General features: G+C 45.3%; 1 protein-coding gene across 1 annotated transcript in view; it reads right to left on the bottom strand.

Annotated features, from left to right (window-relative positions):
* The window catches only part of cfap299 (cilia and flagella associated protein 299), a 115,808-nt gene that overhangs the window by 27,876 nt on the left and 74,286 nt on the right, over positions 1 to 13,646 (bottom strand). Inside the window, exon 4 of the mRNA XM_083784139.1 lies at positions 1,903 to 2,045. Coding sequence (XP_083640265.1) covers positions 1,903 to 2,045 — 143 coding nt within the window. The remainder of the gene's footprint in view (positions 1 to 1,902; positions 2,046 to 13,646) is intronic.

The raw sequence follows: 13,646 nt of genomic DNA, 5'->3' as shown, positions 1-13,646 counted from the left end.
GCTGGTAGTGTCCCAGGGGTTTGCTGCCAGCTCGGTGTGTACACAGCTCCGCTGATGGACCATTATGAACATGTCACAGATGATGTAATCCCACGCAGCGCCGCGGCTTGGGACTTCACAGCTTCAACATCATGGCTTCACAACCAAGAAAGTTCAACAGTTCAGCTGCAGGGCCATGCCCTCAATTCACTCCACTGTGGCAGTCATGGCAATGTCAATTCAATCTTTGTTTCAGACCCAGGGAGATCCATTTCACAATTACAACGCAATACAATAACAGAAAGGAAAGGAAAAGAAAAGGGAAAATGCAAATAGCCCACATTGTTCCGTTTCTGACATACTTTCTGGCCCTACAACTAGGGCCTGTTACGACAGCGACAATGTAATTTACTGACTCAGATGCTCTGTGCATAAACGGGTACATAAGGTAGCACAGCAGAGCAGGTGGGTAGCCCGACAGTAACAAACATCTGGCTTGCACTGGAGCTTCTCGGCAGGCCCGGATTAACAATGGAACTTAGTGAACTTAGAGTTTCAGCTCCAAGGCCCGCAGCTTGCAGGGCCCTGTGCGAGGCTATTTAAAATAGGTACAGCTGTTGCTTCCGTCGGAAACCATATTCATAGTCACTGATTTAAATGTAATGGAACACAGGAGCAGCTAGTGCTTTTGGTATACTACAAAATGATGGACGGTGATGCGTTTGTACTGAGGTTCAAATTATAAGTCCAATAAAAAGGCTGTAGACAAAGTCAATGGGACCTTAAGAAATGGAATATTTAATGAATACGAAATGAGACCACGTGATATGAATATGAACAGAAAATGAACATGGATAAAAGCAGACACGACCCGTTATATTGCGAATCTATCGATTCTCTCAATATCAGTCCGTTGGCCGTGGCGCCCCTTGAAGCGCAGGGCCAGCGCTGTCATTGTCTGTCCTGGAGAGCTCTGACGTGTCTTTACTTTTTCAGAAACTATATAGAAATCTTTCTGTCTCTCTGTGACCTTGATGAGCACAGCTAGAGTGCACACTCTTTTAAGTAATGGTTAATGCTCCAACGGTACACCAAAGGTCTACTTTGTACCATCAATGGTGCACAAGAAAAAGAAGAATTGGCCCACTGATTTACGGCTGTAAGACTGTGTGATGTGACACCTAAAACTGGTCGTGATTCTCACTGGCACAATGTATTTTCAAAATGGTGGCCCGTGGCCAAATACATAATACATTTTGGGGTCCTGGACATGAAACTGAGAACCACCGGGGCAGCGGGCTGACCACGGCGGTCCTCTAGTGTAGACCTACAGGCCCGTTCCATGCCTCTTGGTCTGGCACGTCAAAAGGAATATTTGAATCCCGTGTAATAATATTTCCTCGCCCTTCAAATCCGGTCAAATCATCCTGTAGCCGAGGCCTCCTCGACTCACGCCGTATAACGGGGGTCTTTTTCACTACATATTTGAATTGCAGATTAAACTTTAGATTCCATAGATAGATTATTGGACTTGTTTGACAGCTATACTGTCAGTGTTTTGTAAATGAATGTTTTTGGTTTGTTTGTTGGACTCATGCTAATGTGTATTTTCAGACATTTAACCACATAAAACACTCAACAATTAGTGAACTTACCTTTGGTACCTTTGGTCTGTTCTTTTTTCCCCTCTAACTACACCAAATCTCTGTGCCAAAAATAGCCGATCTACAAGCTCACAAACAACGTGTCGCGCAATGCAATGTGAGCTGATATGATAGATCTGCGAATAGGGGTTTAAGTTTAAAAATAATAATAATCCAACCACACAAACATTTGGTGGCTGTAATAATTTCCGAGGACCCCCCTAGGGGTCCCGGACCCCCTGTTGTAGACCCATGCGTTAGAATAAAAGTCTAGACTCACCTTAAATCAGTGTGCCTTGGCATGAGCCTCTTCTTTCCGCTGAAATACGCCTCAAACTCTTCGCTTTGCAGTCTGTGGGCGTAGTCTATATAGCCAGATATTTCCTGTCCCAGAGCATTTCGGTCCCTTATGAAAATAATTGACTGTAAAGAAAAGAAAAAGAGGAGAAAAGAAAAGGTGGAATCACTGCGTAAATAATCATAGAGGTCAAGCAGTCGGGAGTTGAAGCCTGGGGGGAGGGGGAGGGGGGCATATCAGTTGCTTCTAATGGGGAGATACTGGACTTAGATGAGGGTATCTGTTACACATACTGTACACCCACCTTGAAACCCAGAGGGAGGACAACTGTAAAAGTCGAGCGTTCTTTTAACCTTGAGCGTGACCCCCTGCGGGTCCATTTGTCTCTCTCAAGACTCTCAAGGTTATTGACGCTGCAGCACGGGTTGGTTCCATTTGTTCACTCTCAGCGTTACAGACCCTCATGGGTCCATTTTGGTTTCCGTTCGTGGATCAACAATTCGTAAATCCATAAGTTGTTTTTCGTTTTGGCGAGCGAAATTGTCATGCCGCACACTTCTTCGCCCGCGTACCATGAATTTGACTTGAAATCGACGCGATATGAACTGGGGGGTCGAATCCAGAAGAAATAACAAAGAGCACCCCAGCTTGCATAGTCAGCCTAGTGAGGGGCCCCGTTCAGACGAGAGGTGGGCTGCGGACGGAATATCCTGCTCAGACAAAGGAGTGTGTGGGACTTGGGGGGCCGGACCTTGCGACTTAACTAGCTTCCAAGACTGCCTACAGACGAAGTGTTTGGCGGAGGTTCAACGTCCAGCTTTGCCATGAGATGAGAAAGGAGCTCGTCATGAGTCATGGACTCTGAAGCACCGATTCTCAAACTGTTTGGGCTCAGGATCGATCGACTGATTGAATACTGGTCTTAGTGTAAACAGCACAGAGACATTGGGCTAAAATGATAACACGCATGCGCGTGCACGCGCACACACGCACGCACGCACGTGCGCACGCACACACACACACACACACACACACACACACACACACACATATGCATTCACTATAGCATTGAATATTAACACATCAATACACGTCATCAACAAATACACGATAGTTCACGATAGTTGAAACTTGATTTCAAGTCCACATTACGGTGGCAGAGTAATGAAAATGTGTGCCATATTTTACTACTTTGATTTAACATACTGTAAAAATATGATATGCCTGATGCCTCGCAATAACTGTGTATCTTCAAGCTCATTATTGCCATTTTAGGCGGGAGCCCCTTTTGGTGTTTTAAACATTATGTTATAATTTAGCTATTCATTCATTTAGCTAACATATTTTCAGATGGGGGTCGGCGGCCAATTGCATATATTTTTGGGTGTCCTTGCCATGAAAATGTTTGAAAACCACTGACATAGAAACATGGGTTTTTCAGAAAACTGTCAGGATTTAGAAGACATTTGTAGAATCAGGTCAAAATGGGTTATAGTGTTCAACAGATCTATATTCTAATATTTATTGCTATATGGTGCTTGCTCAGTAACAGAAAATGCATGTTCAGGTTGTCAGGTTGGTCTACCTAGGGCACAGCAGTGGGTGTGGTTTTTTGGTTCCACTGAAAAATCAACAATTTTTTCCCCCCATAGAGATTTACAAAAATATTTATATCAATAATTTAAAGCCTACAATCAAGCCATCCAGGATCCTGGTGAATCATGACCAGCATAGAACCTTTGATTCTGTGAAGAAAGAAAAAAACAAAACACTATATACTACATACTACTACTACTATATATACTACATTTAATAATGTACAGTAGTATATTATCTAATTAATTATTCAAATATTTATTTTTCACAGAATCAAAGGTTTTATTGTCATGATTCACCAGAATCCTGGATGGATTGATTCTAGGCTTAAAATAATTGATATAAATGTTTTCTTTGCAAATCTCTATGGGAAAAAAATTAATGGCGGATCTTTCAGTGGAACCAGAAAACCACGCCCATTGCTATGCCCTATCGCATAGCTGATAAGGAGAGAACGGGATACAGGGTAAACAAGTTAAATGGGGCCTGGGCCGTGGCTCAGCGGTACAGGCACTTTGGCCGGTAGCCCAAGTCTGGCAGTGTGCATGTTCGACTCCCGATCCCAACGGCCTTTACTGCATGTCTCTCCCCCATTTCCTGTCAGCCTACTGTCTGTCCCTCTATAAAAAATATAAAATAAAGGCGTAAGCCACAAAAAAAAGAACATTAAAGAAAAAAAAGTTAAATGGGAATTAAGTAAGTAGCCTTGCCGAGCCATGAGGCCCATAGGGCAGGAGCCTATCTCCTGCTTCTGTAGCGCGATGCAGCTTGATGTACAAGTACACCGCCTTGGACATGACGCTAGTATGTCACAGGGAGTTACCCCCAATCCAACCCTTGATGCTGAGTGCCAAGCAGGGAGGCACTGGGTCCCATTTTTTAGAGTCTTTGGTATGTCCCAGTCCCAGGGAAGACACTCAACCACAAGGCCACTGAGCTGGTTAAATGGGAAGTAATGGCATATAAAGAAATTACTGGAACCGTAACACTATAACATTTACGCTGATAAACGGATAGGTACTCTCTCTGGATTGGATGAAAAGAATTGGCAACCCACCTCAAGATGTACCTTTTCTCTCTGGCCTTTATTTCTAGTTGAGTGTGAATCCCTGGCCTTTATAGTGTTCATCACTGTTTTAGCCCTTCTTTTGTATACTGTACTACTGTATTTGTATCAACATGTACAGCACATTGGGTCACAGCCATTTCAAATGTGCTTTATAAATAAGGTTTGAGCCCGAGTTGAAAAGCACAATAGCTTGCCTTGTACGATCGTCGTGAAGAGGTACAAAGGGAACTTAACACTTCCCATTTCCAAAACATTTTTCCAGGAGCAAACGAGAATAAGAATGGAAATCGGGGAAGGGGAATCCCACATTTTCGACGGCTTTGACCTTCAGTCTAAACACTGATTTGTGATCTGTGCTTTAAAAGGATCCCAGGCGTTTGATGATGCCTGTGCTTGGCACGCTTCGTTGCAAACACAACAGCCTGGTCTTGTTGTTAGCTCTTAACAGTCTCCCTGAATCAACTCCTCAAGTGTAAACTTAAACCGCATCCACCCCACAGCCAGTGGCACAAAGTACCTATAAGAACATTTTGTTTACTGTATTTTAGTACAATATGAGGCATATACTCATATATACTTTTTATACTTATACTCCACTGCAGAACAAAGGCAAATAATTGTCTCCACCAGGCCGAAGGCATGTGGGGAGAGTATGTTTTGCACTCCGTCCGTCCGTGTGTCCGTCCGTCCGTCCGTCCGTGTGTCCGTCCGTTCGTGTGTCCGTGAGCAGCTAATCTCGGCCACCGTTAACCCGGTCGATTTCAAATTTTGCACACACACTCCCTGGATGCCAACGATGAACCTCTGCCCCAAACTTTCCAGAACGGCCTGTTATAGCGCCACCAGGAGGCCGCTTTGTGCAAAACAAGTTTTTGCACAGTACACCTACAGATTTTGTCCAAACATCACGCAATTCAACGAAACGAGTCTTTCAGATTTCTCACACTCCATCCTGATTGGTTAAGATTGGCTTCCAAAGTTCACAGGAGTGCTCAGTTTCAAACAAAATGCTGCAAATCATGAACACATCGCGTGATTTCCGTGAAATTGTGCACCCACATTCCTACTAGGCCGAGGACAAAATGCCACATCAACAATTTCAACTCAGCCTCAGCTATAACTGGCCGAAAAGTGTTTTACCTCTAACTGCACGGATCTGTGGATAACTTTGTATGCCAACTCCCTAGAGGCCAAGGAAAAACCTTTGCCTGGAATTTTTCACATCTGCTCTTTATAGCGCCACCAGGAGGCCGACATATGTAAAACACATTTTCTATTATTACTCCTTCAGATTTTATCCAAATTTCACGCAAATTGGTACACATGATCTCCATAGTCATGTGATCAAGGCAGATTTCTCATATTCCATCCTGATTGGCCACGATTGGCTCCTACAGTTTTCAGGAGTAGCCCGCTTTGTACAAATCGCCACAACTCCTCAACGCAGCGTCCCATTGCGATGAAACTGTGCACGCATATTCCCACTAGGCTGAGGAAGAAATCCTGGTGGTTGTACTTTTTACTCAACTACAATTATGGTAAAACTTTAAATTATGGTGTAAATTAAACAAGTACATTTACTTAAGTACTGTAGGCCTACTTAAGTAAAACTTTGAGGTATTTACACTTTACCCAAGTACGTTACATTTTCTGTACTTTTACTTCTAGATTTCAGAGGCAAATTTTGTACTTTTACTCCACTACATTTATTTGACAGCTTTAGTTATACTAGTAGACTTTGTAGATTTTCAATAATATTACAAAACATACATTAACCACTTCAGCTATGTATCACTATATACATTTTGGCCATTTGATAATAGCTGATCTACAAGCTCACAATGCGACACCTCGCATTGTGTTGCATGCGATGCGACACGTTGTGAGCTTGTAGATCGGCTCAATCTTTTTTCTTGTATACATTTGGCAATGTTGGCTGTTTACTTGTAACTTTTACTTGACCACGTAAACCCTGTATGGTTAACAGGAGTACCTCAGGGCTCTACGCCAGTGTATTTCATATTTTCCGTTATTGTGGGGAAAGCCTTTGCGGGAAAAATAGCAGATCGACAAGCTCACAGTTTATCCCAGATCTGACGCGTTGTGAGCTTGTCGATCGAAAGCTGGGGTTTTTAAGTGGTTAGGTAAAGAAATGTGAGTTGTTCTTCCAGCACCGCCCGCAGCAGAGGGAATCAAAGCATGACAGATAGGCTTGTCACTAGACTCAGACCAAACGGATGAAAGCCCACGCCGTACCCTCTAGGGCCCCAGGTGACAGAGAAACGTTGAAATTATCGTTTCATGTTCGATTGGGTGGTGTAGATAGCGGCACCCTCTGTGACATAAATAACGGCCGACGACAATGGACAGGAGAAGGAGACGCGCTAACAGACTACAGTACACACACACACACACTCAGGTGTGAAAAGATTGTTTTGGCTGCCGTCACGAAGATCACAGCGGCCTTGATCGTGCCCTGCTTTGTCTCAGGAAAGGAGGCACAAAGAAAAGGTGTGCGGGACATGTCTTGTTTACTTAGGGTGTGAATGAATCCTCTGTCACAGCAGCAGGCCTTACTACTACGGTATTGGCGTAAACTAAAGGGATGCAGGCAGAAATTGGTATCGGCATTTAAAAATAATGAAAAAAATCACACCCGTGTGTGTGAAGTGAGGGGCACTCTTATCATCGTACAACACATATTCATTGTCAATGGGAATTGTCAATTGTCCATTGTCCTTTGTGTAGGACGAAAATAGCCGATTTACTTGCTCTTATCATCGTACATCATCATGACGTAAATTCTCCATTCCTTTCAATAGGAATTTGACAAAATAGCCGATTTGCTCATCTCAGATGATATCAATTCTCCATTCATTGTCAATAGCATTTAATTTTGTGTTAGGACAAGTATCGCTAAAATCACACCCATGTGAAGTGAGGGGCGCTCTTATCATCGTACATCATCATGACGTAAAATAGAGCTGATTCCGTGCTCATACGGACAGACGGACAGACAGACAGACATACACGCAAATCTGTGCATAGGAGCGGCTAGCGCCGTGGCTCAGTAAAATTAGCGTGACATTTTTCACTGTAACAAAAAAGGTAAATAATGCATACTGTATATAGGACTGTCTGAAACCGTGATGGGACCCAGAAATCTGGCATGGGGTGTAGGGCTCTGTAATAGTGAGGACGCGGGCCAGCTGCAGATCTCCCCCCCCCCCCTCCCCCCCCCCCCCAACTGAAAGCGGTGAGATAACTATTGCTCCAGAGCTCAAAGGGAAAAAGAGAGAAGGGCTCCTCTCTCCTAAACGTTTAAAACAGATGCGATCAGGTTCACAGCTGGTCGGGGGGGGGGGGGGGGGGGGGATGCAGGGGCCGGCTACCCTGTCTTGTGGCTTCTGTGCTCTCCCGCAGCCTATAGCTTGAAAAGACATCATCGGGTGGAGCCTGAAAAGAGAGAGAGAGTGCGGCAACCAGTGGGAGTCGAGCAGATCGCTGCCGAGATCACCTTCCCGCGGAAGACTGCGGGAGACTCCTATTGCCTGTGGTAATTAGCGAAAATGGATCACCAAGTCTACCTTTTGATGTTACAGCAAATGTCTTGGCTGGTTATATTCGCTGAGAAGCAGAGCATGGCACAACCTTATAAGTCCAATTTTTGCATTGTGCTCAACGTTCTGAGTTTTGTGTGCGGGACTCCAAGTACAGTACAGTACCGTACAGTACAGTACAGTACAGTACAGTACAGTACAGTACAGTACAGTACAGTACAGTACAGTACAGTACAGTACAGTACAGTACAGTACAGTACAGTACAGTACAGTACAGTACAGTACAGTACAGTACAGTACAGTACAGTACAGTACAGTACAGTACCACTCAGTTCAGATGGGTCTGATTTTTCAGAGGTATGTGACACATTAGGTGGAGACATATTTTGTCGTCAAAGATATATCAAAGAAATGGCAGATATACAAGCTCACAACACATCACAAGCTGCAATTAGTCGTACAAAGAAGTGTTATGGGTAAGTGGTTTAACACTGAATTGTACTGTACAGAGCCCAGGTCACAGGCGACGGGACTGAGGTTCTTTGTGACACTCGACACTCAGGTCCTCCTCAAAGTGTTTGAGCACACACACACACGCGCGCACACGCACAGCTGTAATTACAGACTGCCGCAAGAAAACACTGTTGACCTTAAAAAGGAAGCCACGGGTGAGTCTTAACCGGCCACGTATTTGTGTCTTAACCCAGCAACGCATGTCAGAGCCACGGTTGAGTCAGTCTTAACCGGCCACGTATTTGTGTCTTAAACGGCAACGCATGTCAGAGCCACGGGTGAGTCAGTCTTAACCGGCCACATATTTGTGTCTTAACCCGCCAACGCATGTCAGAGTCAGTCTTAACCGATATGTCGGTCTATTGAACGTATGCCCCCCCCAAATTTAAACCTCATCAAGGCCGATGGCTTCACAGTCAAAGTGGGTGACATTGTTATCATAAGAAAAGATCAAATTACCTACCGGCGTTCCATCTTAGAGGCAAATCTTTCCAGTGATAAAAATGGAAACCATTTGGCAACCGACCAAGTCAACCAAAGAAGAAGATTTTTGTACAGGATCTCGTCACTGGTCAACAAGAACACTTGGGATCCTAAATTGATTTCGCTCCTATGCGACAAATATGTGGAATGCCCTACCAACAGTCGTAAAGGAATGTGAATCCCTACTCTCCTTCAAAACCGCTCTCAAAAAGCACTTACATGTCGCTGCAATTCAAATCAGTACAGTAAAAAGTCAAAGCTCCCCTGTGTGTTAATAAAGTGTTCAATCAATCAAAACATGTTGGAAAATGGTATAATTTTCTTTTGGGGGAACATTTTTAACCCTACGAACAAAAAGTAGCAGCTCTACAAGCCCACTGCGCAGTGCAGTGAGCTATTTAACTCTACAAGCCCACAGCGCAGTGCAGTGAGCTACTTAAATCTACAAGCCCACAGCGCAGTGCAGTGAGCTATTTAACTCTACAAGCCCACAGTGCAGTGCAGTGAGCTATTTAACTCTACAAGCCCACAGCGCAGTGCAGTGAGCTATTTAACTCTACAAGCCCACAGTGCAGTGCAGTGAGCAATTTAACTCTACAAGCCCACAGCGCAGTGCAGTGAGCTATTTCCGGTGCACAACACTTACACCTAACCCTTACATTTCTAATCCCGACCACAACCTAACAATCTAACCTCTAAGCCCAACTCACCATTTATTTTTTCTAAAAAAACAACCCGATATTTCCCCCCTCAAAAGTCTATTTTCTGAAATTCTACAATAGTAGTGGGGACATTAGGGTCCTTGCCAGTACACGCACGCACACGCACGCGCAAACATACGCACGCACGCAACCCCTGACAATGAGTAAAAGCTTCACAGATGTGACTTATTGGACCAACCCTGGGCTAATCTTTCAAAGCCCCGTGGCTGAGAGAAAGACAGAGGGGGGGATTTACAACATATGTAAGCTGACGGCCGACTGACACGTACTGTTGCTGCTCCTTTGTGTTGTCCCCACAATGTCCTACAGGTGGACTGACAATGCCCACACCACCTGACTTCCTGTGCCACTGTGTGTGTGTATGCGTGCACGCTTGTGTGTGGTTGTGTGTGTGCGTGTGTGTGTGTGTGTGTGTGTGGTGTGTGTGTGTGTGTGTGTGTGTGTGTGCGCGTGTGTGTGTAGTGTACACACGTGTACAGTGAGACATTTTGAGGACAATTTTCCTGCTCCTCACACGAGAAATGGTTGTTTTGTGGTGTGTGTGCGTGTCACGTGTCACGTGTGCGTGTGTGACAGAGAGAGAGTTGTAGAGCAAGGCTTACAATACGGAAAAGTCTCAGGTTAGGGTTTTACGGTTTGCTCGCAGGTGCCGTGCACCAAAGACAGCAGATCTACAAGCTAACAACGTGTCACAGCGTGATCGGGCAAAGAGAGGTGTCTCTCACACACACACACACACACACACACACCCGCTGCCCTGAGGAAACGACCGAAAGGGCTTTTTATCATGTTTCCACGCAAAGAGGGCCGGGTTTCCATTGACACATGCTGAAGACTGTGTGTGTGTGTGTGTGTGTGTGTGTGTGTGTGTGTGTGTGTGTGTGTGTGTGTGTGTGTGTGTGTGTGTGTATGTGTGTGTCTGTGTGTGTGTGTGTGTGTGTGTGTGTCTGTGTGTGTGTGTGTGTGTGTGTGTGTGTGTGTGTGTGTGTGTGTGTGTACGTGCGAGAGAGTGTGTGTACGTGCGAGAGAGTGAGAGAGAGAGAGAGAGAGAGAGAGAGAGAGAGAGAGAGAGAGAAGGAGACATGGGGGTTGGCTTGTGCGCTTTGCCTGGTGAGTCGCTCTGGTACCCAGATAACACTTACCCAAGAACTCTGCAGAGTCGCTCACCCCTCCCTCTCTCTCTCTCTCTCTCTCTCTCTCTCCCACAAACCCCCTATACCCCCCCCCCCCCCCCCCCCCAGATCCCTGGGAACAATCCTGCACTGTCAGGTTTGCCGTGCAGGTGTCTTGCGGTGTCAGCTGCTGCCATGCTGTTTATTATTGGTGGGCTGCGCTTCTAGGAGGAATCCTGGGCCATCACTAACAACTGTGTACATTTTGTTGGGGTAATGAAAACATGGCCTGGACTACAGGAATGTTTAGGTGGGAAGTATTTTTTTTTTTTTTTGGCAAGCTCTGTCCTTGTCCCCCTTTTAGATGGGCTGGAGAGTGCACGCCACTCACGCGTGTCTCTCTCTCTGTGTGTGTGTGTGTGTGTGTGTGTGTGTGTGTGCGCACGCGCGTGTGTGTTCGTGTGCGTCCACAAACATACTATTAGAAATTGAGAAATAGACTCTTCTCAAGAGAAATGGTTGTTTTTTTACTTGAGTTAGGGTTAAAAAAAATCACTATACAAGTAGAGTAAGAGAGTGTGTGTGTGTGTGTGTGTATGATGAGGGGCTGTTGCTTATTTGGCTTGGAAGTGACTTCACACGGGTGGGAGGCGGAGCTACAGGGGGCAGGGCTTGGAGTAATGGATGCGATGGTGGAAACCATATGTGCTGAGGTGTGCGTGCGTGCGTGCGTGCGTGCTGCATCTGTGGCCATCCAACCCGAATTACTCACTCTGCAGATCTAGCCCAATTACACACTCCTGCAGGATATGGGAGCCAGAGCACCCGCACAACGACATGTCTGTGGGCACCCCATCACACTCGCGCACATACAGCGAGCACGCACACACACACACACACACACACACACACACACACACACACACACACACACACACACACACACACACACACACACACACACACACACACACATACGGGGGTTTGTACTATACTTGTGAGGATGAATGACATTATTATTTACATTTTTAAACATAAGCCTAAAGCCGAAAAATAGCTGATGAATCTTTTCTAATTGTACACCTATGTTTAAATATCTTATTTTTAACCATAAAACATTTTTTTTCTTTCCTATAGCAAGGATCAGGAAAATGTTCCTCACAACGTCTATTCTTCATATTCTGATGTACTTGTGGGGACATGTAGTCCATACAAGTATAGTAATACAAACACAAACACGCGCGAATACGCACACACAACCATCTCTAACGTACATCAGCCGGCATATAAGCTGCAAAACAGCAATAAATACTACAAAGTTGCGTGGACGCTAACCCCAAGGGCATGTGCTAAACTTCATTCGACACCAGCTTTGTGGACAAATCAGGTGGAACATGTGCAAATCGACACACGCGCGCGCACGCACGCACACGCACACACACACACAGGTATCACTATACTTATGCGGCCATCCAACAATTTAGTGCAGCAATTAGTTATACTTGGTTGCGCACGAAAAACAAAAGCTGATCTACAATCTCACAACGTCCCACCCTCTGGCAAATGATCACGAACAACACTGTTTGACATAATCAATGAGGTTCTTCTGTGAGAATGTCCACAGCCCCTCTGAACTGTCCACGGGCCTCCTCTAGCCAAATTCCAATACTCTATTATGTCCTATACACTCGTGCCTCCGAGCTAGGAGGCGAGGATTAGATGAAAGCAGGTTGGACTGAAAGCCACGTTCTAATTCTCTCCTTTGTGCCTCGTCCTGGACGCTTACATGTTCATGAACTGAGCTGTTTGACGTGCGTTCTCCCACCACACCCATGCACAACACACAGCTTGATTGTATACATAAAGATCAAACTATTATTTAGGTTGTTGCTTGGGCAGATTTGATCGCGGTTATTCGAATACGCTGTTTAAACATTATACAAATGCACTTATGTACAGTATTTCAATGAATTGGGACACTTTCACTCTCGAACCTTTGATGCCCTGTGTTAATACATTTTATTTACAATGCACATAACATTTCTGCAAATCTCAAAGTGCTACACAGGGTTTTAAAACATGGCATAAAAACAGCAAAGGCAACCAAACAATTGCACGGGAATTCCTACTAGGGTCAAGGGCCCAATCAAAGAGTAGGTACCGTAACCAGGCAACGATATTATATTTACATTATTAGAATATGAGCAGATCAGACGTTCCGTCGCTCTAAAGCATCCCTTTGAAGTCCCCATCCCCCAGACAGCGTAGTGTCCATCCCATAGCCCGAGGAGACGGTCCACGGCAGTATCCAATGAGTGCAGTACTTTCATCCGACGGAGCATTGGTCCGAACGACAACCTACCTCAAACCCTCACCCTAACCTCCCCCGGGGCAGACACCTAAACCTAACCGCAACCCTCTCCCGACCCCCAGCGCACCTCGGACCATTGCTCCGTCGGATCAATGCTCCGTCGGATCATAGTATGCCTCCCGTATCCAATGACAAAACAGATATAGTCACCTCGTCCCGTGAGTTGACACTGGCCGAAGTGACCACTTCTGTCACGGTCTGTCTGTCCACAGACCGTGTCCCCACTTCAGCCACTCCCACATTCCATTCCTTCTCTCAGTCCTTGTCTCACACCTGCTCACACTCCCTCATCAGCCCAAC

The sequence above is a fragment of the Protomyctophum parallelum genome, assembly GCF_964188405.1.
Source record: "Protomyctophum parallelum genome assembly, chromosome: 15".
NCBI lineage: Eukaryota > Metazoa > Chordata > Actinopteri > Myctophiformes > Myctophidae > Protomyctophum > Protomyctophum parallelum.
Note: the sequence above shows the minus strand (reverse complement) of the source record. Positions and strands in the feature narration are given on the sequence as shown.